Source organism: Pan troglodytes, chromosome 7 (assembly GCF_028858775.2).
Source record: "Pan troglodytes isolate AG18354 chromosome 7, NHGRI_mPanTro3-v2.0_pri, whole genome shotgun sequence".
Taxonomy (NCBI): Eukaryota; Metazoa; Chordata; class Mammalia; order Primates; family Hominidae; genus Pan; species Pan troglodytes.
In genome coordinates, this window is record NC_072405.2 from 62,363,029 (window position 1) to 62,390,269 (window position 27,241).

Genomic DNA, 27,241 nt, shown 5'->3' on the forward strand with positions numbered 1-27,241 from the left:
TGTCAGTTGAGGAGGATGTATATCGTCTCAGGACCCTGTAATAATTGCGTTAACTACACAAATTGTACAGCATGTGTGTTTGAGCAATATGAAATGTGGGCACCCTGAAAAAAGAACAGGATAATAGCAATTGTTCAGGGAATAAGAGAGATAACCTTAAACTCTGACCACCGGTGAGCCGGGCAGAACAGAGCCGTATTTCTCCTCTTTCAAAAGCAAATGGGAGAAATATCACTGAATTCTTTTTCTCAGCATGGGATATCCCTGAGAAAGAGAATGTGCACCTAGGGGTAGGTCTCTGAACTGGCCCCCCCAGGGTGTACCTGTCTCTTATGGTTGAGACTGTAGAGGTGAAATAAACTCCAGTCTCCCATAGCACTCCCAGGCTTATTAGGAAGAGGAAATTCCCGCCTAATAAATTTTGGTCAGACCGGTTGATCTCAAAACCCTGCCTCCTGATGTTATCAATGACAATGGTGCCCGAAACTTCATTAGCAATTTTAATTTCGCCTCAGTCCTGTGGTCCAGTGATCTCGCCCTGCCTCCACTGGCCTTGCGATATTCTATCCCTGTTAAGAACTTGATGTCTGTCACCCACACCTATTCGCACACTCCCTCCCCTTTTGAAACTCCCTAATAAAAACTTGCTGGTTTTTGTGGCTTGTGGGGCATCACGGATCCTACCAACGTGTGATGTCTTCCCCGGACACCCAGCTTGAGAATTTCTCTCTTTTGTACTCTGTCCCTTTATTTCTCAAGCCAGCTGACGCTTAGGAAAATAGAAAAGAACCTACGTGATTTTCGGGGCAGGTTCCCTGAAAGAATCCTAATGCAAACTATGTATGAACTTTAGTTAATAATAACATATCAATATTAGTTCATCAATTGTAACAAATGTACCACACTAATGCTAAAAACAGGATGTTAGAAACAGGAAACTGTGTGTTGGTGGAGGTAGAGGTAGCATATGAAAGCACTCTACTTTTTGCTCAATTTTTCTGTGAATCTAAAATTGTTCTAAAAATTAAAGTCAATTTTAAAAGTTGTAGTATATATTAGTAATTCTCACACTGTGTGTGACAGCAAACTCTAGTAACAATTTAAAATATCTACCAATTAGAGACTCATTAAATAAAGATACACTCTTTTTTTTTTATAAAAAGAAAAAAGGTAGAAGAGTCATACTTCCTGTTTTCCAAACTGACTATAAAGCAACAGCAATCAAAACAGTGTGGTACTACTATCACAGTAATCTTACTGACCAACAGAGAGTTCAGAAATAAACCCATGTCTATAGTCAACTGATTTTCCACAAGGATGCCAAGATAATTCAATAGGTAAAGAATAATCTTTTCAACAAATAGTACTTAGGACAACTGGATAGCCACATGCAAAAGAAAGAAGTTGGAACCTGACTTCATACCATATACAAAAATTAACTCAAAATGGATCAAGAACCCAAATGTAAGAACCAAATCTATAAAAATATTGTGAAAACATGGGAGTAAATCAGTTTTGGCAACACACCAAAAGCATGAGAAACTAAGGAAACAATAAATTAGACTTGATTGAAATTTTAAAACTTTTGTGCTTCAAAGGACACTATCAAGAAAGTGATAAGATAACCCACAAAATGAGACAAAATATTTGCAAATCACATATCTGATCTTGGACCTGTATCCAGAATATATGAAGAACCCCTACAACTAAGTAATAAAAAGACAATCCAACTAAAAAATGAGCCAAGCATCTGAACAGACATTTCTCCAAAGTAGATATACAAATGGCCAATAAGCACATGAAAAGATGCTTAACATTATCAGCCATCAGGAAATACAAATAGACACCACAATGAGATATCACTGCACACTCACTCAGTGAGTGGCTAGAATCAAAAAGGTCACAATAAATGTTGGCAAAGATGTGGAGATATCAGAACCCTCATTCACTGTTGGTGGGAACAGAAAATTGTGTAGCCACTTTGGAAAACAGTCTGGCAGTTCCTCAAATGGTTAATCACAGAGCTAACATATGACTCAGCAATTTCACACCCAAGTATCTAACAGCAAGACAAATGAAAACATATGCCCACACAACAACTCATACCACAAGTATTATTGGCAATATTTATAATAACCAAAAGGTAGAAACAACCCAAAAGTCCATGAACTGATGAGTGAATAAATAAAATGTGGTCTTATCCACATAATGGAAAATCATTCAACCATAAAAAGGAATGAAGTAGTGATAAATTCCACAACATGGATGAACCCTGAACACATTACAGTACATGAAAGAAGCCAGTCACAAAAAAATATATATTATATGATTCCATTTACATGAAATTTCTGTAACAGGCAAATCGAGGTATTGGTGGTTGCTTAGGGCTAGGTAGATGGGTGGATAGAGAGGTGATGGCCAAAGGATATGCGGTTTCTTTTTGAAGCAATGAAAATGTTCTAAACTGATTTTGTCAATGGGTACAAATATCTGAATATATTAAAAACCACTGAATTCTACGGTTTAAACAGATGAATTGTATGCTATATAAATTATATCTCACTAAAAAAAGAAAGAAACCTACACATATTAGTCATCTTATTATGACAAAGGTAAACCTGGAGAGCACTGGTGGAAGTGTTTTCAATAAATGCAGCTGGTTCAATTAGATATCTATGGAAAGAAAAAAATAAATCCTGTTTCCTACTTTATCCCTTACCCAAAAATCAATTCCAGATGGACTGGGTATCTAAATATAAGAAGTTAAACAATAAAGCTTCTAGGAAATATCATATAAAGACATCTTCATGACCTTGAGTAGGCAAAACCTTCCTAACCAGGACACAGAAAAGCACTAGCCATACAGGGAAAGACTGATGAATTGACCTACATCGAAATTTAGAGCATCTCTTCATCAAGACACCATTAAAAAGCAAAATGGCATGCAACAGAGTGGGGACAAAATGGCTGTGATGAAAATATATATATGAGACAACAACTTCATGTTCAGAATACATATAGAACTCCTGTAGAAGGAAAGAAAATAGACTTGAACAGGCACTTCTCCAAGAAAAGATGTCCAGATGGTCAAAAGGATATGAAAAGGCATTCAACCACATTAGTCAGCAAGAAAATACAAATTAAAACCATAGAATATCTAAAATTTAGAGTGACAAAAACGAGTGTTGGTGAGGATTTGGGATAACAGATATTAAGAGTGTAAAGTAGAACAAAAAACTTACTTCAAGAGTTCATAATTCTTCTCATTTAACCTCACGGCATTCTCTCTCCAAAATTTCTCAGATTTGTGCACAGGACTCCATTCCAACCTTCCAGATTTAAGTTCTGAACTGTATTCATCAAATGAACTATAAAAATGTTCAAAGAATTCAAGGTTTATAAGAATCTGACAGTACTCCAAAATTAAGCAAAATAAAATGTCTTCACTTATTATTTAATTACAAAGACTGCCCATCCTTTGTACATTAACAAACTACCACCAAACGAACTTTAAACAGTTTAAATAATCTTTAATAAATCATGTGAAATTTTATTCAGTGTAGTAAGGTCCAACCCTCCTGTCAAATTTGAATGCTGGGTATGAGACATAAAAATCAGCACTTGCTTTCAAAATCCTTACTCCAATATATACATGAATGTGTATAAGCAAAAAAATTGATAATCTATCAGAATTTCTACCATGACACTTGAAATACTGTGTTTCCCAGACCAACAGGCAAAATAATATGTTATGTAAAAGCATAGTACTTTAACATAATAAACTCATATTATACTATAAATATCATGAACTGTAATAATACATCACAAAAACAAAATCACACTTATTGGCACAATATTTTACAACGTGATTACAAAGAGTGTAGACATAATTAACTGAATTAATCCATTACAGACTAAATGCAAAAGCCTCTGTACATATAACAAACTGCAATTCACCTTAATTTAAAAACCATTCACTGGACAGTAACTTGATTATTCCAAGCTTTACAGTAGGAAAATGTTTAACGTGGTTAGCCAGTAGACAAACACAGTCAGAACATACTTGGACTTTCTCTGAAGTAAAAATTCATAAAAGATGTAACCATTCAAATACTACTAGTAATTCGGTATAACCAGGATGTATTAGATAAGTTGATCAGAGGGTACCATTTGAATAAAGTAGTACAATACTTTAATGTAGGGCCAGTTAGTATAAGAAGTAAATAAGTATTTTTAATATTCATATCCTAATCCTGTAACAGCAAAAACAGAGAAAAGCCTCTTTTAGCTGCACCCATCACCCTATTAGCTTTATGTAAATAGTATTTTTCAAATTACCAAATTCAAGATAAAAAATCAATAATAATTAGCTAAATTTGATTAAATCATTTAGAAAGCTATCATTAATCTTATTTTTTACAAAAACAGGCCCTAAATGATTATTACGGAGAACCAGTCATCAGTTTTTAATAAACATAGGAACAGAATGTATAGCTGTGAAGCCTATTCCTGGCCTGCCTATTATAATCAATGTATCCATATTTGAAATATTTGAAAATCTAGAATAATAAAAATCATTTTTCTTCCTCCACAAAATCCATTACAAACCACTGATACAGATAACACCTCCCATCTCTGGGAAATCTTTGGGCCTTGGGATTATGGCTGTACTGAAGCATCTCATCTGCTAAATACATTTCTGGAGCACATACTATGCTGAAGGCATTTGCAGGGCAGACGGAACCTCACAACAAATCCTGCAAGGTTAGCATTTTTATTACTGTTTTACCAAAAGGAAAACAGACTTGAAAAAGTCAAGACACTTGTGCAAGGCCACACAGGGAAAAAGTAGCCAAACAATTCCAAGAATCAGCCTGGCTCCAAACCCCAATCCACCTAAGAGAAGGATCTATTTCCAGAGAGTAACTCTTTTAAAAACATGCCAGTGGTAATTTAAAAACAAAGAATATGAGTGTTAATGGAAAAGATCATCAAGATATTATGTACGAAACAGAAAAAGAACAAGATCCAAAAGAATATGCAGAGCCCAATTTGTGGGTTGTAGGGGGCAGGCAGAGAGGGGCTAGAAGGCTTTTTGGAAGCAAACACAAGAGACCCGAGGGAGAGTGAGGCGAGGCAGTGAAGATGGTGGGAGTGGCATGGAGTCCCTTCCATAGTGGCTAATTCTTTACTGTATATACATTATTTACATTATTTTTAATATCAAAAAATGAGCCAAAAGGCCTTCAAAAAGCAGGAAAACAAATACTTTCTCCATATACAGGCAAACCTCCTCCACTAATTAACAAACTACCTTTGTGCTTAAAAAGACTCTAAGAGGAGACTCGAGGAGCTCCAGGGTGGAGTCACATCCTGAGGGAGTAAAGCCGGTCAGAGTTTAGACAGCAGAAAACAGTGGGAATCTCCGTAAATAAGAAGAGATAACACACAGTTCTGACCAATTGTTGCCATGTCAGAATGATGTCTTCACAGGAGACATTAACGTATTTTAGTGAACTCTCTTGATTTGTATAGGTGACAACAAATCAGGTTTTCTTAAAATGCTATGCAAGTCAAACAAAGTCCAACAGATGCAGCACATGAGAATTAAAAAGAATAACACACCTAAGGTCCTGGACACTCTCTCCAAGTTTTTCCAAAAGAAATTTGATGTCTTCGCTGATATCTTCATCATCGTACTTCTGCTGTTCCAAGTTCTCCAACTGTTTCAGAACTTTGCACTGAATCATAGCCAGGGCATATTCTTGGCGAGTTTCTCTTTCAGTTGATTTTTCTAAAAAGTTCTGGGTTAGACAAAGTGATAGTGAGAAACTATACAATTTGTCATGTGATGTTCAGAGACCTCTGCACATTCTTTTATAGTCTCTCTCCTCCTCCTATTCTCAAGTTTAACTATCACCTTTAAGTGGATGACTCTATCTCAAATCCTTACTTCGCTCCTGAGTGTCTGTCCCATATCAGAAGCCTACTTCTGATCATTTTTGTATTTCCTGGATTACTAAACATCTTTAATTATTGACCCAGATGAGCCCTACAACACTGAACACGTTTACAATGAAATCCACCACAATCCTTTTTCATGGACTTGCTCTGGCTGTGAGCTCTCATTTGTTGCCCACCTAGAGCACATACAATACTAAGAGAAAGTGTTTCTTCAAGTTTGCAATCAAGCCAAGTTCTCCAGTTCCCAGTCTGTCACCATTTTCCCCCATCTCTAATCAACCTGTAAGCACAAGGGACAACAATTTTTAAAACTCCCTTGTTTGAACAATTATCAGAAAAGTTTTGCGACATTCGGGCAAATTCCCGAGTTCTCTTCTAGGATTTTCTATTTTTAAGAGTACTTAAGAAAACGGCAAAATAATCCACAAATTTATAACAATAAGCTGTCATGGAATTAAGCAATGTTTCTGAGTAAGGACCAGGCTAAACTCTTGGAACAAGAAGCAACAAGACAGACCTCTGTTTTAAAAAAAAGCTACTTTCACCAAGCTAGTTTAAAAAGCCTGTCAAATGCAAAAAACAAAAAACAAAAAACAAAACAGTAACAATTAACTCCAATTGTAAAAAAATTTGAATTTTTTTTCTTTTTACAAGTAAGTTCTATCCCTAATAATAAGACTGAACAAATGCAAAAAGTGATTTAGCTTAGCATGTGGAAGTCAGTGAAATCAATGCCCACCAATCTTCCCTTTATGTTTCTACCAGATTTTAAGTACCCTGAGAGTAGTTTGCCTTATTTTTCTATCACAAGTGCTTGGCTCAGAGTTGATATTCAATAATAAAATATTTGTGAACCTAATATTCCTACTCAGTGCTTACATCTATAGATATCAGAAATTACTTGCAAGCCTCCTTATTATGAATAGATAATGAGTAGAGTAGCAGCAACAGTATAACTAAATTAATTTGCTTTTAAAATTACTTCAAAACTAAAACATGAATGTCCACTCAGGTATGATGGATTTAAGAACCTACTGAACCAACCTCTCTCTGGCAGAAAACAACTATAAAACCTGAACAGACTGAAAAGGCAACTACTTAAAAAAACAGTAAATAGAAGCAGACAGACTCTGGTATGAAGTTCATACTCACATACAGTAGGGAAGTCAAGGAACAATACAAGTACGTTCCTGTCACTGCAATTTTTATCCTGAAGCTAAGGCACAGTGGCAAAGAAGCCACAGAAAAGCCAAAAATAGTCTTTCTGGCCTGGGGAACCAGAAAAGTGAAGCTGGAAAACCATGAACACTGAGGGGTAAGGCTGGGAGGAGCCCCAGAAAACAAAGAGCAAGAAAGGAGACCCAAATCCTATCTGAATACAGCTCCAGAATGAACCAGATACTAGAACACACAAAGACCTCAAAGCAATTATTATAAAAATCCTCAATGAAATAAAATGCTTTCAATACATGAAAAATTTCAAACAAAAAACTTATAAATTATTTAAAAAGAAACAGAAATCCTAGAAGTAAAACTACAATTTCTGAAATAAAAAAAATCAGCTGATGGACTTAAGAACCAAGTGGAGATAAAACAGAAAAAGAGTAAGTGAACTTGAAAATAGGTTAAAATTATCCAAGGAGAAGAATAAAAAGACGTTGAGGCAGAATTCCTGAAACAGGGGATAAGGGATAGACTCCAGAATAAAATTTCTTCATGGCAATACTTCCATGCCATAGCAGTGGTCAGAACAGCCCCACACACTCAGACTAGAGCTAGCCTCTTTGAAAGGGTTATGACTATGAACTGCCTGCATGGAAAAATACATGTACATGCATGTGCATGTTTATGTCTCGTGAGTATACATGTGTAGATGTGAATTAAACATCATGATTAATCTATCTAATGAGAAGAACAACTCAATTTGGCTGTAATTCCTAAGCCTTTCTGATGAAAAGCATATCACTGTAAAAATACAATTCACTTTATCTGACATATAATGTAGGCTTTTGACTAAGCAGAGCCCAAAAGAGAAATCAAATGCACAACAAACAGATGTAAAACTCTAGGCAACAAAGATGATCTTCAATGTCTTTATCAGTCACAGCCCCAAAACATCCTAATTTATTTTAGGACCTAAAGATTGACAAATCAGTTTAACCAACAGCAGTAATATATGCAGAGACCTGGAGTACAGCATGCACTATGAATAATTGAGATTGACATTTTCAAAAATAAAATTCATCCAGCCAAATGGAAAAATAATAACAATCATTTGCAGCTGCTAGATTTGTTCAGCTCACAGTAGCTCAGCAAGCTTTCTAAAGCCTCCCACAAAAAAAATTTCCCTGAGTTTTAGGATGTGTCTATACTATCTTCAAATAACCTCATCAGTAAAATCTTTTTTAAAGGTTACAGGAATTTGAAAATTACTTTAAAAATCATCATTGTTAAAATCAGTTTGATGGTATAAATCAAATGGCTTTACTATGTCTTTATCAATGGCTCAATTTTAGTTCCACTGTACATATCAAAATTGTGGATGTCTAAAGATGTTCTTCTTTCTGCTCTCAGCATATTCACATAATAATTGCATTACCCCAAATTTAGCGTATGAGAATCTAAAAAAAACTAATATTTCTGCCATTGGACTGGGTCTATTTTAAATATTCTGAAACCCAAAATTAGACAATAGAAGCCCATAAATTATTAAATTCTACGCATTATAAGTAAAAATTTGAAATTATAAATATAGTTTAAATAAGATTTTTAAATCTTGCTAAATATTAGTAACATATTCACGCTGTCTCTTTTAAACCAAACAAAACAGCACTAGATCTTTACCTGGGCTTAATATTAACTTAGCAAGAATCTAACTTACAGAGATAAAGAGGAAAACTGCTATTATTCCATGATTTTATGGAGAAAAAGGGCAGGGAAATAAATACATACTGTATATTTACTATTGCAGACACTTTAACTGTTATTTCATGGATTCCTTACCTAATGTTTAAATGAGTTAAGTACCATCTACCACCTCTCACCATAAAGAACTAGCTCTGGGAGTTCAAGCCACTCTCCCAACACTAAACAATCAAGTGCTGGAATTCACACCTAGGTCTATCCACTCCAGAGAGACTCTTGTCTATCCTTCTACTGCGCCATTATGAAACAGCTACACTACTCTATTTCTCAAATTTCTATAAAGGTACATAATTAATTCAGAAAGCTCCCAAATGAGGTCAAAAGAAAAAACTTAGGAATCTCACTCTGGCTCTACACTTATGGTGACTTTTTGAGCTTTGTATATCGTAAACACAGTGACTTCATCAAGTTACGCTATCAAAACAAAGGTTTAAACAAAATGCAAAGGTTCTGAGAAAAGGTATTCTATCTTACGCATCTTTCCATACACTCAGTAACCAACAAATTGCCTTACATATATTTGGTCTTCAATAAACATCTGATGCACTGATAGATGAACAAATACAAGAGGAAGAATGGGAGAGAAAAGGAGAAGGAAGAACTTAAAGGCAGGATTCAATTAATATCAACTAATATCTCTCTTCTGTGATATTACAGTATTAGATACATGCTTCCAATAACCTTTTTATTTTACCTAATGATTCAGTGAAAAATAATGGAAGAGAGGAGGAACTAAGTGGGGACAAAAAAGTAGGGTATGTGGGAAGCTTGGATAGAACATCATATAATGATTAAAGCAGCTTTTGCTGGGCTTTAGATTAAATCTCAGCCCATTATTAAAAATTAGTACCTGGGCCAGGCACGGTGGCTCACACCTGTAATCCCAGCACTTTGGGAGGCCGAAGCAGGCAGATCACTTGAGGTCAGGAGTTTGAGAGCAGCCTGGCCAACATGACAAAACCCCGTCTCTACCAAAAATACAAAAATTAGGTGGGTGTGGTGGCACATGCCTGTAGTCCCAGCTACTCTGGAGGGGTGAGGCAGGAGAATTGCTTGAACCCGGGAGGCAGAGGTTGCAGTGAGCCAAGATCATGTCACTGCACTCTAGCCTGGGCAATAGAGCAAGACTCTGTCTCAAAAAGAAAAAAAATTATTAGTACCTGGTTTTTCATAGAAACTTGCAGCACTTAAAATATTATCTAAATAATACCTTTAAAAGCCATGTAGTCTCTTGAAACTGAGAGGAAAAGATATAAGGGAAAGATACATTCTTTGAAACAACAGGACAGCTAAAATAAGACCCTGACTTCTATTACAGCTCTTTCCCACACGTCTATTTCACCTTAAATAGACAAGTTATTAACAAATTATTAAAAGCCTATAACAAGAAATAATTATAAATTTTTACAATCTTTTACAATTTGAAAAATAGATATTTTCATTTCAAAAAATATATAACATACAGAAAAGAACAGGTAGAGGTAAATGGAAAAATAGTACTATTCACTTCCACATTAATTAGGAAACTGCTGACCTTTCCATTGCCCGTAAGAGAAAGTCACACAAAAGATAATAAAAACAATAATAATTCATCTTTCTAGGATAATCTAATAGCAAAGACATTGAGTCAAAGGTGACCATCTTTCCTAACAGTTTAGCAATTACAAAATATATCTCCTTTTCTGAAAAAAGCTTTCGGTACCAAGTTTATTAACAACTTCCAATTTAGACAAAAGTCCACGTACTAACAGAAAACAGGGACCCTCTCTCTCTAGTCTTGCTTTCTGTTATATGTTCATCTAATTAAGTAAACATGTTTTTACTTCTCTCTTAATTTTTAAAATGTGAACATTCAGTAACTGGGCCAGTCTTTACCTCCAGGTTAACTTTTTCATTGGATCGCAATTCCCTTGTAAATAACACACTTGCGTTCCAAAAGGCTTTTCACTATTCTTTCTGTCTAGGTAACATCCAAAGACAAACCCCACAGAGACAACTATATGAACCCAGTGTTCACATAACCTGAAGTAAGTTTACCATGACTGCTGTAGCCCTGGAGCCAACAACCACCCCATGACCAGCCCTTTATACCGTCACAAACATTTATTGAGGGTCCATTAGGCACCAAAGGTTCATTTAGCACATTTTTCGGAGGGTATTATCATGTGAGCATCAACAAAGTAATAGACGTAGGAGAGATGATATTACTCTCATAGGACACATGAAAAAAACTAAAGCACGGAGAGGCTAAGCAACTTGGCCAAAAGCCTGGAGGCCAGCCCAAGAGCCCAGCGAACCTGACTGCCACTGCACATGCCAGCACACTCACTACAGGCCTGAGTGCATACAGACTTTGTAGTGAGGAGGGCCAAGCATGATCCACCCAAATCATGAAGAGATGAGATTTCAAAGACTCCTTCAGCTATTCAGTGCCTATCGTAATTCATCCAGAGTTGAAGCCTAGTTGTAGTAAAGGAACAGAGATTATAAACTGCAGGTTTTAAAACGTCAAGGGGGCTCCGTATGTGGGAGTGATATTGTGGGTAATTTACAATTTTACTTAATATTTTTCTATTGTATCTTTTTAACCATAAAACCACATTATTTTTATAACAGTAAAAGATCAAACTAGCTCTATTTTTGCAAATGGTAGATGTTTAATTTACACTAAAAGATTTTGGCAAAATAAAGGCTCCTGTGACAATGGTAGAATTAAAAAAAAGGAAAGACAAGGGAGAAACTCAAAACTAAGACAAATGGAACAGAAGGAGCATTAAGCCCTCAGAGAATAAATTTATTGAGTTGAAAAGATGCAATATCTATTTTGCCACAGTGAACAAATTTAAAAGAGGAATCAGTTCTTATTCCATGTTCCCTCAGAGCAGGAGAGCACAGAATAAAGTGCTAAAAGTAGATCTGACAAAGGGTCTTATTAGAAGGTGCCATGCTTCAGTGAGTGATGCCCAAGAGTGTGAGCACAAGTTAGTGTCAGGTGATAACCAGGATGACTGAAATATTCATGTTGGCCCCACTAGTTCTATGCCCAGAGTGGTAGGGGCAAAAGATCCATTCACAGAACAAGTCTGTGCCTTCAGAAAGTAAACAGCCACAAATCCCAGGATTGCATCTTCAAGAGCCAGATTTATGTGCTCCATTTACTCTCTCAGAAGTCACCTGGGTCAGGGAAAGGAATAACAAGTCCTACAAGAACAAATTACTGATGATTCCAGAAGATTCTTTCTTCACTTGTTAACATTCAACCTCTCCCCACCGTTGCACTTCCAAGATAACTATTCCTGGTTCAAAAGGCCCCTTGAGCCCTCTCTTCTCCTCACACCCCCGTTCAAAAGGCCCCTCGGGCCCTGTCTCCTCCTCACACCCCTCCTCTGGCTGTCCGCCTCTCTTCTACTGCCTTTCCTCCCTTCGTCACTCATCACTGCATTGCGCTGGCATTGCTTATTCACGTCGACTGTCTTCACCAAACCATAAGACCTTCGATGTCCAGCTCTATGTTGGTCATCTGTGTCCCCGAATAATTAGCACAGCCCCTGGCACATACATGGAACCCACAACTGTTTTGTGATTTAAGAGAGATTGGCAAAAGACTCCACTTCTGAAAATTTTTGCTTTTACTAAATAAATAAGAATATGGATAATGAAGCACTTAAGTAGAAGAAAAAAATACATTCAGTTTACCTACTAAAATACTCCAAAGTAAAGCCTCATTAATACAACCTACTTTGACTTAAGAACTGATTATTATTTTAGCTGGACTGAAATTTACTGTGACAACTCATGTGGACAGAGTGTGCAGGAAACATGAAGAGCAGAGCCACCATGGTGACGGAGAGAAGTGAGGAGGCTCCGCATTTGCCTGTTTCTCAAGAGTGAACTTCAAGGACCACAGAATGATTTTTACATGAAAAAGACTGTTACTTTCATAAATAAACATAATCAAAAGAACATCTAATGCCCAGCCCAACACCTGGTCAATAGCTGGTCGGTGTTTATCACACCCAGCAGGCCACACCTGGATCTCACTGTACACTCTCCCAGAATCCACACTGAACACCACTCCTCCATGCCATCCCTCACTCACTCAGCCCTTGCCAGGTAGCCAGGAAATACACGGGGCTTAACACATCCAGCTGGTATTTTAAGCAAAGAAATCTTCCCCTGATGTTAGCTTTGGTTTTCCTTTTCACGTTTCCCTCTTTTTAATGCCAGTCTTAAGGTTCCTGAGAAAATGCATCGAGACAAGAAAAAAAGGAGATGGCAGGGTGGTTAAGAGGACAGCTTTGGAGCTGGCAGATCTCAGTGAAATTCCAATCTCTTCACTTACTGGGGAATTATCTCCGAGTCTTGGTTTCCTTATCAATAAAAATAGTAATAGAACTTACTGGGTAATCATGAAGCTTAAATAAGGCAATGCATAAAAATTACTTAATAAATTTTAACAATTATTATTCTCGGCATCAAAGACAGATTAGCATGATGGTTAAAAGCATGCATCATATTGCCTGAGTTTAAATCCCTGGTCTGCCACTTCCTAGCTATTTTGGCAAATTACTTAACCTCTCGTGTCCTAGTGACCACTAAATGGAGTTCCTGGGACAATTATATGTGGAATACATTTGAAGTAATTAGGACAGTGCCTGACACAGAATAAGCTCTCAATAGACATTAGCAGTTATTAACTACCGACACCTAGAAAAGAGTTCCTACACATCAAATTTTAAAATTTGGAAGGTGACAAATGCTATGAATAAGCAATTTATAGAAAGAATATAAATAGCCAATAATATTAAAAGATGCTCAGCCTCATTCATTAACGGAATGCAAATTTAAAACAATGATTTAGTTTTTCAACCAAGATTTTGTAAAAATTAAAAGAAGGGTAATATTATAGTGAGCATAAAAATATGCACTCCCAATATATAGGTGATGGAAATGTAAATCTGCACATTTTTGAAAAGTGCATGACATTATCTACCAAAAGTGCAGGCCAGGTGCTGTGGCTAACACCTGTAATCCCACAATTTTTGGGAGGCTGAGGGAGGAGGACTGCTTGAGCCCAGGAGTTCAACATCATCTTGGGCAACAAAACAAGATCCCGTCTCTACAAAAGATTTTATTTTTTAAATTAGCCAGGCTCGGTGGCATGCACCTATAGTCCCAGCTACTTGGGAGGCTGAGGCAGGAGTATCCCTCAAGCTGAGGAGTCCGAGGTTGCAGTAAGCTATGATCACGCCACTCCACTCCAGCCTGGATGACAGAGTAAAAACCCTATCTCAAAAAAAAAATGGTGGGGTACAGTGGCTCATGCCTGTAATCTCAGCACTTTGGGAGGCCGAGGCAGGTGGATCACTTGAGGTCAGGAGTTCGAGACCAGCCTGGGAAACATGGTAAAACCCCATCTCTACTAAAAACACAAAAATTAGTTGAATGTGGTGGTGCATGCCTGTGATCCCAGCTACTCAGGAGGCTGAGGCACGAGAAACGCTTGAATCCAGGAGGTGGAGGTTACAGTGAGCCGAGATTGCACCACTGCACTCCAGCTTGGGCAACACAGTGAGACTGACTGTCTTTAAAAAAACAAAAAAAAGTGTACAAACACATTCATTTGACTCAGCAGTTCCATCTTCAGAACTAAATCCAAAAGAAATATTCATCAAAGTGGGCAAACATATGTAAAAGAAACTAGAAACACCACCACATGGCCATCAATAGAGCACTGGTTAAATAAATAGCTTTACACCAACACAGCAGAAAATAGCCATTAAAAAAAATACTGAATATCCACATATACAGAAATGAAAACATATTCACTATATATTAAGAATAAAGTTATAGACCAGTATAATATGTCATTTTTATTTTTAAATACAAAACAAAATTATACATCTATTTATTTATCTCTGTGCTTGCAAACATCTGAAAGATGCTAGTAACTATATTTGGCAAATGTGTTATCTACATTAAATTTTGCAATACATCTGTACCACTTTTTATTTTCATTTTACTTCATTTTTTTTGATATGGAGTCTCACTCTGTCGCCCAGGCTGGAGTGCAGTGGCGCGATCTCGGCTCACTGCAACCTCCGACTCCCTGGTTCAAGCGATTCTCCTGTCTCAGCCTCCTGAGCAGCTGGGATTACAGGCACATGACACCACGCCCAGCTAATTTTTGTGTTTTTAGTAGGGACGGGGTTTCACTGTGTTGGCCAGGATGGTCTCGATCTCCTGACCTCAGGTGATCCGCCCACCTCGGCCTCCCAAAGTGCTGGGATTACAGGTGTGAACCACCACACCCAGCCCCACTTTTTATTTTTTACTTGTTTTTTAAAGAAAGTATAAGAACAAAAATGGTTAAAAGCACAGATTCTACAGCCAACATTCTGGATTTGTATGTCTGCTACCTATCAGCAATGTGACCTCTACGCCTCAGTATTCCCAACGTATAGCAAAGATACCTATATACTAACAGTAACAACAATAACATGTTATAGAGCTCTGGTGAGCATTAAATGAATTAAACAGAAAAATCTTAGAACGATGTATAGCAGAGGGTAGGCACTATATGGGACATGTCCACTGTTACTAACCTTGAATAGCATTCTTAGAGAGATTACTTCAACCAAGCCATCCCATAGAAGCCCATCTAAAGTGACCAACAAAATTATCAGTAGACAATTGGCACAGCAAATACACTGGCTCTCGGTAGCCAATTAGCAATGTGAAGTATTAAAACCACCTGGCAACCTAGGATTTCGATTCTAGCTAGGCTTTCTCTAGTCCTCAACTTCCTCATCTGTTCAAAGGAGGAAGATGACTTAGGTAACTGACAAATCTAATATCCTAATAGGATAACTTTACTGTTTAAATAATGATAGATCTTTATAGTTGCCTCAAAAATGTACTCCAGTCAGTAGATCCAGAACCTGAAACACAACTCCATACTAACATACATGCTCCATAAGACAGAAACTCCTTCAAAAACAGTCTCTTGGAATACACTGCAACAGAAAAGGACTTCCTCCATCTGAACATAATCCAATTGCATTTCCCTACAAGCATACTGTAACTCACAGATTTCATTCATAGTTTCCTCTCACCTATCCCACTGCCCACACCATAAATACAAATTAGTGATATTTTACTCTATATTCACCAAGACTCTATGGTTTCATAACCACAAGAAGAACAAGTAATTTTTTCCCGCCTGCTAAAAACTCAAATATACTGCACAGTGAAAAATGCCTCACATACACACAAACCAACATAAAACACTTACACGAAATGCTGCAAGAATGATTCTTGTTACTTTCTCTTTGACAGACTCCTGAAGGATATCAGACAGAACTGGAATGATATTATAGCGCCGCAGGTGTTCACACATTTGAGGACTGAATGCCAGGAGCCATATTGAAAAAATCATTTGATACTGGAGCTGAAAGCCACACTTGTTACTCAACACTCCCATTATGCTGAAAAACAAACAAACAAAAAAAACACATTTACAAAACATTTAGAAAGAAGAAATAAGCAATTATTCTCTTTTTGCACTAATGGAACAGGTCTCTCTGAATTATGTCCTGTTTCTTTTCTGCCAGCAATAACAAGCAGCTAGATTGCTACTCACAGAGAACCATTTCCAGTACAGCTCCACTTAACCCTCTCTCCAAAAGTCACAGGATCTCAGGAAGCAGGAGCTCCTGCTGTGCGGCAAGAAGAAAGGGAACAAAGACTTGTAATATGGCAACGGGAATGGAAAGAGCAATCGGACAGACAATAGAGCCAAATGTTACATGGAGATTTTGAGTCTGGGCAACCAATAAGACCACCGATAGCTTTAAAATAAAGGAAACAGAGAAAAGAAGGGATGCGCTTGGTGAAAACCTGTGATGGGTTCAAATTTGACATAGCCAATTACTGAATTCGGGGGTCAGGAAAAACCTCAGTTTGATCAAGAGATCAAAAACCTGTTTGATCAAATTTCTAGTTTGATCTCTTACTTTACTGATAAGGAAACTAGGAAAATGACATGGACATGAAGGAGGTTACACCAAGAGACAGAATATATACAATAGAAGAAAAGCTAAGGAAATTGCCCTGGGGAATACCCACATTCAAAGAATAGAGTTCAGAAATCATCAAATAAAAAAAAAAACAGAAATCATCAAATAAGACCATTAAAAGTGACCTTCATATTGGAGCAGAGCCTACCATTTAAAAAGAAAAAAAGACCAAAGGGGTTAAGAGCTCCAAAACCACAGAATGTACAACACAAAGAGTGAGCCCTAATGTAAGCTATGGAAACTTACTAATAAAAATCTATTAACATTGGATCATCATTTGGAACAAATATACCATACTAATGCAAGATGTTAATGATAATGGAAATTTGAGGCGGGAGAGGAGAGGATGTAATGGGAACTCTCTGCACTTTTGGTTTTTCTGTAAAACTAAAGCTGCTCTAATAATATAACTGTTTAAAATGCTAAGCCTGATTTTACAACCTAAACCTACTGTAACTTACTGAAAGGCTTTTATCTGTGTCATTTCTTCATTTGTATGATTTGTATATAGTTCAGTTCACTAATTGTTTTTAATGTTCTCATGCATGGCTTTTGCCTTGTCTTCTCTATTTTTGGATGTTATGTAAAACTTGCTTTTTAATTAATATTGATATCAGTACATAAACTGCTATAAAATCATGTCACTTTATACTGTAAACACCCTAGTCCCTGGTTTCCTTTGCTCTCTGTTCCAGTTATTAAGCCAAGCCTTCTGTACTTGGCTTTGTGATGCTGTGGCTGAGACCCTGAAAACCACATTTCTGTTCTACCAGTTGGCTCCATGTTAGGCTATGCCAAGAACAGGAGCTAGAGGCTGACTTCAAGGAAGGAAGAACAGACTTCCTCCTGTTGGCTTCCTGATCCTGAGAGCATTACCCCAGTAACACTCCTTCAACCCGGCAGCAGCAGTTCTTTCCTACAGCAGCAGCCAAATTCAGTTTGCAGTTTTTCCAGCTCTAGCAGAACAAGCCTCATCACATTTCCTCAGAGACATCAGCACTAGCCAACTGGCTCCCCTCCCCAGAGTCCTGGGTTCCAAATCCATGAGGCTTTTCCTCGGAGTTCAGAGACACCAATATCAGCTGGGCAAAACCTCCTCCTCAAATGTCTAAATTTCAGCTGTACTCAGCCCCTCCTCCAAGCATGCAAATTTTAATGATTCCAGTCTCTTACCATTGCCCACCTATTTTACATCCCCCACCCCACCTTATGGGTGGTATCTGCACTCGCTACCTTTCCGACACTCAAGAGTCATTTTTTTTTTTTTCGTTTTAAACAAAATTAGTGGTTGGGCATGGTGGCTCAAGCTGCTAATCCTAGCATTTTGGGAGGCCAGGGTGGGCGGATCTCTTGAGCCAGGAATTTGAGGCTAGCCTGGGCAACATGGCAAAACCCCATCTCTATCAAAAAAACATAACAATACCAAAAAATTTCCCAAAAAAATACAAAAAGGGCAAATGTGTACTTAGTTAATAATTCTTCATATCAAATTATGTTAAAATAAAAAAGAATGCCAATGGTAGTTTAATGGGAATAGCACTGCATCTATAAATTACTTTGGGCAGTAGAGGCAATTACCCCCAGCAAAGGCCCACTTATAGCTCCAATATTTAGGAAGTTAATGTTAACCTTCAGACTTTCTTGTGAGGCTAACAATATATAGCACAATATAATGTAAATTTTTCTATCTTACATAGGTATACAAATAAACGGTGTTGTATTATGTATATAATAGGCTTTTTAACAACAACAAAAAAGTCAGCAAACTATATAGATTAAAATGTGCTGGGTTTTTTTAAGACCTCAGTTATCGGCCAGGCAAGGTGGCTCATGCCTATAATCCCAGCACTTTGGGAGGCCGAGGCAGGTGGATTATGAGGTCAGGAGTTCAAGACCAGCCTGGCCAACATGGTGAAACCCCATCTCTACTAAAAATACAAAAATTAGCTGGGTGTGGTGACGCACACTTGTAATCCTAGCTACTCAGGAGGCTGAGGCAGAATTACTTGAACCCAGGAGGCGGAGGTTGCAGTGAGCTGAGATTGCACCACTGCACTCCAGCCTGAGTGAGACTCTGTCTCAGAAAGGAAAAAAAAAGACCTCAGTTATCTTCCTCTCTTCAAATGGGCTATACTTGAAAATTTTTCTCCTCACATTATTCCTATTTGCAATGTGAGAAACACACACACACACAAATTCAATGCTAAGCAAAAACTCAAAAAGTAGAAAGTACATATTTCTGAAAAAATGAAAAGATTAAATGACTTTTTGAAATTGCTATACTTTCAGCAAGTTATTATACTTTTATTAATGCCCATTTCTCCACCTAAAGGTTTATCTGATTACTGCTAATCTTATTAGTGGTCATTAGCATATCAAAATATATTGGTTGAACATGAAATAGTCTAGATTATATTTATGCCTGATCTTTTTGCTGCTAAATGGTTAACATTGCTGAATGGTCTCTAAAATACTAAGGTACTAGCCATCAGAACAGCAGAATTTGTTGTACTCAGTATACCATGAGAGTTCAAAGGGACCAAATTTTGGTATTTGAGTTTATTTTATAAGCAATTATAACTATTTGTAGAGATTGCTATTTCATGACTTTGATTCTTTCTTACAGGTCCTCCATAGGGGGAAAAAAATCTAATTTTTGGTTAGTAGAATTAAAATTCATTTTATCTTACAATAACCCTAATTGTAAGATAAAATGAATTTTAATTCTGCCAAACAATTCTACTGGACTCTTTTATAAACCACATATTATTGAATTTTAGTTGTCTTATGCTGTTTTATCATCCTATATATTATTTTATCATTATTCATTGATTATAACCAATTATACTAAGAAATCAAAGACTAAAATAATAAGAAAGTTAGAGATTGATGGAATCACCTAGGAAAATGATATAATAGTGAAACAAATAATTACCCTTTATTGCACTGCCCAAAATACTGCATTATCTTTTATGGAGGTAAAAAGACTGGTAACACCATTTTTGTAGTTCACCTTTAAGTTTCTGTGCAGAAAAGAGTTAACAGCAAAGTCCTAAGGCTGCTAGCCTCAGAAAGAACTGCTTACAAGGTTGGCCTTTGGCTGGCTTCTGGGAATTTGGCTGGTAAAGTTTCCTAAATTGATCAAACTAAACCATTTGTACAAACATGTGGCTTATGCTGAATTCCTACTGCTATTGTCTAAATGTCTGTGTCCCTCCAAAATTCACATGTTCAAAGACTAACACCCAAGGTGATGGTATTAGGAGGTGGGGCCTTTGGGAGGTGATTAGGTCATGAGGGCAGAGCACTCATGAATGGGATTAGTACCCTTCTAAAAGGGTCCTGAAAAAGACCCCTGTCCCCTCTGCCATCTGAGTTTACAGTGAAAAGATGGCCATTTATGAATGAGGAAACAGGCCCTCACCAGACACCAAATCTGCTAGTGCCTTCATCTTGGACTTCCTGGCCTCCAGAAATGTGAGAAGTAAGTTTCCATTGTTTATAAGCCACCCAGTATTTTGTTAAAGCAGCCCAAATAGATTAAGACACCTACTTTCTTTCAGGAGTCTGAAATTTTGGTGTGTTTTAGGCACAGTGTGTCTACATAACTAACTTCTAATAAAATCTTCAGAGCTGAGTCTCTGATGGGTTTCCGGGACAGAAACCTCACACAAATGTTGCTGCATTTTCAATGCTGGGAGAAGATACCCTGTGCGACCCCTCTGGGAGGAAGAGAGCATAAGGGAGCCTGCACGTGGATTCCTCCATACTCAGCCTGTGCCTTTGTCCCTTATGATACAGCTGTGCATCCTCACTGTATCTCTGTAATAAATCTTATCTGTGAATAGAACTATATGCTATGTCTGTGAGTCTTTCTAATGAATCTCCTGACAAGTGTGAACACAGCTGAGAATTCAGAATTTTTTATTTTCTGCCCATAATAATGACCAACAGAGGAAAGTGTTTCACAATTATTAGATTATTCAGAAGATGAAAACAAAGAGATAGATTGCACTCTATTCTCTAACAATAATGGTGAAATGGGTCAAATAAGTGAAATCTTGAACTGTGAGTCTCTAGATAGCTATATCATAAATGAATTTACTCAAACTCAGGAACTGATAAATGAGGAATATATTTCTAAGGACAAAAAGGAAATGTAGTATTCTCAACTAGTTAGCCACTGAACATGAAAGACTTCCAGACAGTATTCTGCAGCAAGAACCTAGACCACTTCGCTCAAGGACATGTGATGATTTTCTGTAATCTTTTATGATATTTGTGTATCAAAATGTACTTTCTACAAAAAGGTTTGCTATATTTTAATTTTTATTGAAATTTCTAATAGTTGTTTTTCACTCTCTTTATTCTTAGTTCCGTCAATTTTTCACAAAATGACTAAAAATATATTTTTAAAGGGTCTGTTGGACCCAGATGACAAACTGTGATGGCTATTTTTCCTGGCAAACTGAGGATTAAATAAACAAGAATGGACTGAAATTTTATAGATTAATAGAAAAACAATTAGTAACTTACTGAATTGATGGATATTGAATAGTTGTGACAATTCAAATAACAACTCACAAGAACAGCTATTCACAGAAGTAACCCATTCTAAGACATTGCATACAAATACGGACTGAAAAGACCTAGAATATTTGGGTCCCTTCACAGGTATATCCTACACTGGAGATACAGGGTAAGAGTCCAATGCTTGCTTTAAATCCTCACCCACCAAGCAACTTACTGTTGATAACCTAAACTCCTCTGTAGATTTTCTAACAGAGAAACAATGCCTTGCTAAATGAAAAGAATATTTAGTTTAAAAGCAGTTAGATCTCTCATGAACAAATAAATTGATTTTCTGATGGTAAAACAAGATTTCCATTGTTTTGGAGGTTTTCAGGTGCTTGTCTGTATAAGCCTGAACAGGCAGCTCCTCAAAGTTTCTATACCTGCAAATTAGGATCCCACAAAGATTGGGCTAAATTATATGGCATTAGAAAGAAAGGCTTATATTCACTCTTTCCTGGGTAAGAACTTTTCTTGTTGATTTTTGCCTACATTCATCATTAATTATTTTCTAAAATTTTTAATATTCTGAGTACCTGGAATCTGTCTTGTTAAGCATTAGGTTCTTAAGAGGCCTTAACCTCTTATAAAAGCACAGATCAAGCAAGGAAAGGGGCTCAGTTTGATAGTTACTAACTTCTAAAAAGCTTAGCATAGTCAATTGTTAAACAGGTATGAAAAAAATAAAATATTTCTTTTAGATGATTACGTATTTCTTTGAAAATGTCAAGGAGAGATGCTTGTAAATGTTATTTTACATTAAAAGGAAAGGGCACTCACCAATTTACCCCATCTGCTTCCACCCAAGCAAAGCGGTACTCATTGACCCGGAGCATCAGCTGCAAACACCCGGCCACGCACTGCACATACTGCGAACTCTGCACAAGAAGTAGTGTTGAGTTTTTAAATGGGAAGCATTTAAAGTCATGCGATCAGACACACATTTCTAAATGAAAAGTCTGATTACCTACTGGAATTAGCATCTGAGCATCCAAAATTCCCTAATCTCTTTTCAAAAGTTAATCCTCATGTTTGCTTTAATCTCTACCTCTTAGAAATGAACAAGATTTTGTCTCCTGAATTAAATCTACACAAGTCAAGACTACTTAACACACAGGGAAATCCGGAACAAAATAATTTATATTTGATACAGTTTGATAAATAAGCACACTGCCTTGCAATGTTTCACATATCCCTGAATAAAGATACTATGTATAGAGAATACTGTTGCACATAATTACAGAACTATCAAAGAACAATAAAATTAACAAAAAGAAGAGTAAATACTTCAAGATAGGCCTATATGTAAATGACCTTGGACAAGTTCCTGAACTTTTTCAATATGAAATTTCTTCATCCTTATGAGAAAAACACTGCCAAGCACCCTGAATATTGTTAGATTTAAGAAAAATAATTTAGGCTATGCACAGTGGTTCATGCCTGTAATCCTACCACTTTGGGAGGCTGAGGCGGGCGGATTTCCTGAGCTCAGGAGCTCGAGGCTAGCCCGGGCAACCTGGTGAAACCCCATTTCTACTAAAAATACAAAAAATTAGCTGGGCCTGGTGGCGCACACCTGTAATCCCAGCTACTTGGAAGGCTGAGGCATGAGAATTGCTGGAATCCAGGAGGCAGAGGTTGCAGTGAGCTGAGATCACACCACTGCACTCCAGCCTGGACGACAGAGTGAGACTCTGTCTCAAAAAAAGTAAATAAATAAATAAATAATAATTCATTTTACAACACAGCTAGACAAACATAGGAACTCAATAAATAAAAACTTTATTTAAAAACCCATATGGCATATAAAAAGTCTGATTAAACACTTGAAAAAGACTATGATTTTTAAAACCATCAGTTCAATAACACTGTCCCTTAGAAATTGTGCTTAAACCTGAAACTTAAAATAAACAGGAGTAATACTCCCAGAAAGTTGCAAGCCCCTTCATTTTACCAAAGCTAGTGGGAACATCTGACCTGGGCTTTTCCTTAAATATGTACAATAAGCCTTAAGACTTTAAGAAGTAGAGAAAGGAGGCTGGGTGCGGTGGCTCATGCCTGTGATCCCAGCACTTTGGGAGGCCAAGGCGGGTGGATCACTTGAGCTCAGGAGTTCAAAACCAGCCTGGCCAACATGGCGAAACTCCATCTCTACTAAAAATACAAAAATTAGCCAGGTGTGGTGGCGTGCACCTGCAATCCCAGCTACTCAGGAGGCTGAGGCAGAAGAGTCACTTGAACCCAGGAGGCAGAGGTTGCAGTGAGCCAAGATCACGCCACTGCACTCCAGCCTGGTTGACAGAGTGAGACTCTATCTCAAAAAAAAAATAAAAACAGAAGAAGAAGAAGAGAAAGGAAAAGAAATTTCAGACAACAGCCTTCAAAATGAACATGCTAATTTCAAAAAGAATTTTTTAAGGAAAGAATCACAGGTGTTATATAAATTCACAGAACCTAACATACATGATGCTACTAAACTTTGTTCCAATTTAAATACCGTTCATAAAAACCTAACACTTCAGAGAAATTCCAGGCACTTTAATACAAAAACAAAACAATATAAGTACATTTGGTGGAATAGTCAAATGTATCAAGAAAAGGTGATCTTGGGTTGTACCTAAAAAGCAGTTAATTTAGTTCCACAAAAACACAATATATCTAGTAATATAATTAGCCTGAAAACTCGAAACATTAGCAAAAATTAAAGACAGATAAATAGTGCATTTTCAGTTCTAAAACAATATTCCATAATGAAAAAATATTTTTTTTCCAATTAAGTCATCAGGTAGAAACTTTTTCTAAAGAAGAGGAATCCCATCTTCCCTGCTTAGAGAGATAACCAAGCAAGATTTCTAGACAAATGAATAAAAAGGCAACAGAGAGCACCCTCTTCTCTTCCATTTACCATCAGTTTCCTCTCATCACAAAAATTCTTTGTTTCAGGGTAAGTGTTTCTTTTCTGTGGCTACTCACCATGCTATGTTGAAATACATAACACACTACAAGGATGGATTCTTGGTTGTTATTTATAGCTTCAGTATTCCCATTACAAATGAGCATATAAAAAGTGCTGGTCCTAAATCTGACATACTCTCTCCTATTGCACACTATCAGGCAGTAGCCATACCATTCCAGAGATTACTTTCATAGTATAGAGAGAAACAGCACTGGTAAATGATTAAATTATTGCCTTCAATTACGCAAAGTAGAGTGCGTTACTTCCTGGTCTTTCACTTAAATTGAAGTTAAAGATGAAATAAAAATTTCCCCTTTTATGATACCAACAGCGTATTATTATGATACTCATTTTTTCAGAAGAGGAATCCAAGACATAAAAAGGTGATATAATTTGCTGAAATGAAAATACTGAGTTGGCCAGGCACAGTGGCTCACACCTGTAACCCCAGCACTTTCGGAGGCCGAGGAGGGTAGATCACTTGAGGTCAGAAGTTTGAGACCAGCCTGGCCAACATGGCAAAGTCCTGTCTCTACTAAACATACAAAAAATAGCTGGGCAGGTGGCATGCACCTGTAGTCTCAGTTACTCAAGAGGGTCAGGCAGGAAAATCGCTTGAACCCAGGAGGTGGAAGTTGCAGTGAGCAGAGATGGCATCACTGAACTCCAGCCTGGGCAACAAAGTGACACCCTGTCTCAAAAAAAAGAAAATAGCGAGTTAATCTTAGATTGGCACTAGAAGTCAACTCTCTTCATGCTTGAGCTAGTATTCTTTGTACTGTGCCAAGCATTCTGGGCTAAGAACTTGCTACAACATGCACTTTCTATACAGCAAACCTCAATGGCAGAGAAAAACACTATTTTCACTTCTCAACACATTTAAGAGAATGTCATTTAAATAAATTCTTCAATGTTGCTGAAAATGCAAGCTCGTACTATATTACAGTGAAAGTCACAACACAAAGATAATAGCAACTACAGTATTCACCTTCCTGGTGAATGTGGTCTCAGAGATCCATATACTACAGAATTACAAATTCAGTAATTGAGGAACTGCAAAATAAGTAAGCAATAAAAGAAACATAAAAACATCAATGATACTGTATGTACAAAGTAAAACTAATGTTATAAAAATGTTTACAAATTTTCAATATTCATCTTCATAATGCTAGGATTTAAGTGCAAACTAAGTGAAAAAGAATAAAGACAGTATTCATCTACATTCTGGAATTGTCCGCACTTGAGAAAACAAGTCTGCTTGGAGTAAAAGGCATCTGTTCCACAGATACATGGTGAAAATGCACAGCACGTTGGTATCAGTGAAGCACAAAGATGAACTTTTCAAACATACAATTGACTAATGTAAGTCCCAGAAAGCAGTTTTAAGTGAAATGAAAAGATGCTGATCAAAGTTCTAAAAGTAATTAATATGTTTCATGACTATTAAACTTTTCTTTTTCTCTTAAAACTAAAAGGTGATTGTATACGTGTGTATGTGTGATTTTTGCTTCAATATAGACACTTAGAAAACACAGGACAATATCAAGTGTCAGTAAAGAACTGAAACAAATGGAATTTTCATGCTTTGTTGAAGGGCACACAAACTGAAAAAACAGGCAAGATCCACTAAAACTAAATTTACATACATCCCATTAATCAGCAATTCTATTCTAAAATTAGGTGCTGCAGACGTAAAGGTATACATCTGCCAAAAGATATGTACAAGAATGTTCACAGCAAAATTATTCACAAGAGTCAAAAAACTAGAAGCAACCCAAATATCCATCAATAAGAGAATGAGTAATATTCATATAATGAAATACTACATTGCAATGAAAAAGAATTACTGCTAAATGCAATGAATGAATTTCATAGACACAATATTAAGCAAGAGAGCTCAGACACATAAGAATTTATACTGTATGATTCCATTAAATGGAGTTCAAGATCAGACAACACTACTCTATGGTAATAGATGTCATAATAATGATAACCTTTGTGCGAGTTGAGGTGAAGGCAGTAGGAGGAATTATGAGGTATACATTTATCTCGCTGAACATTTAACATCTGTGCATTTTCCTTTATGTAAGTTATGACATAATTTAAAAAAAGAAATAGAGAAAAGAAAGTAAAAGAGGAATAGAGAGGGAGAAGGACAGAGTGAAAACTGGAACAGGAATCAGAAGTTTTGTCACATAACGTTGGGCAAATCACTTAACTTCTCGAAAATTGTTTTCTCGTTAGCAAAGAAAAAGAAAAATAATATCTCTACCACTGGGAAAAATAAAAAAAAACTGCCATGACACTGAAATCAATTTCTATAAAACACTAAACAATTGTAAAATATACTATTATCATCAATATTCAGGAATTAAAATACATATATACCCCAAGAATTCTCTTGAAGTTGGCTGATTAAAAGAGATCCTCTAGTCAACAGTCATAAAATATCTAAATGAAGATAGTTTCACCAAAAAAAAATAGTTTTACTATTGGTTTACAAATTTATAAATCTTCAAAGTACTGCTTACAATCTAATGTGCTTAATCCAGTAATTCAATTACATGACTAGTGGGAATCTTTATTACAGAAAAAAAATTGTCAGCGTAACTAAAAAAAACGTAATTTTCTTTATAAATTATTGCTTTGTATGCAACTTCCAAGAACATAACTGATAAATACATAGTATTAGGTTAGCTTATTATTGTTATCAGTGCTATACTTTGAAAATGACATGTAAAAGAAA

At 36.7% G+C, this 27,241-nt stretch overlaps 1 protein-coding gene across 4 annotated transcripts in view; it reads right to left on the reverse strand.

Annotated features, from left to right (window-relative positions):
* ATP6V1H (ATPase H+ transporting V1 subunit H) overlaps window positions 1–27,241 on the reverse strand; it is a 116,761-nt gene that overhangs the window by 50,620 nt on the left and 38,900 nt on the right. For all 4 annotated transcript variants that reach the window (XM_016959475.3, XM_016959478.4, XM_016959477.3 and 1 more), the window contains 4 exons: window positions 22,320–22,417; window positions 16,184–16,376; window positions 5,626–5,804; window positions 3,243–3,368 (listed from right to left, as the gene is read on the reverse strand). In XM_016959475.3, coding sequence (XP_016814964.1) covers window positions 3,243–3,368; window positions 5,626–5,804; window positions 16,184–16,376; window positions 22,320–22,417 — 596 coding nt within the window. The remainder of the gene's footprint in view (window positions 1–3,242; window positions 3,369–5,625; window positions 5,805–16,183; window positions 16,377–22,319; window positions 22,418–27,241) is intronic.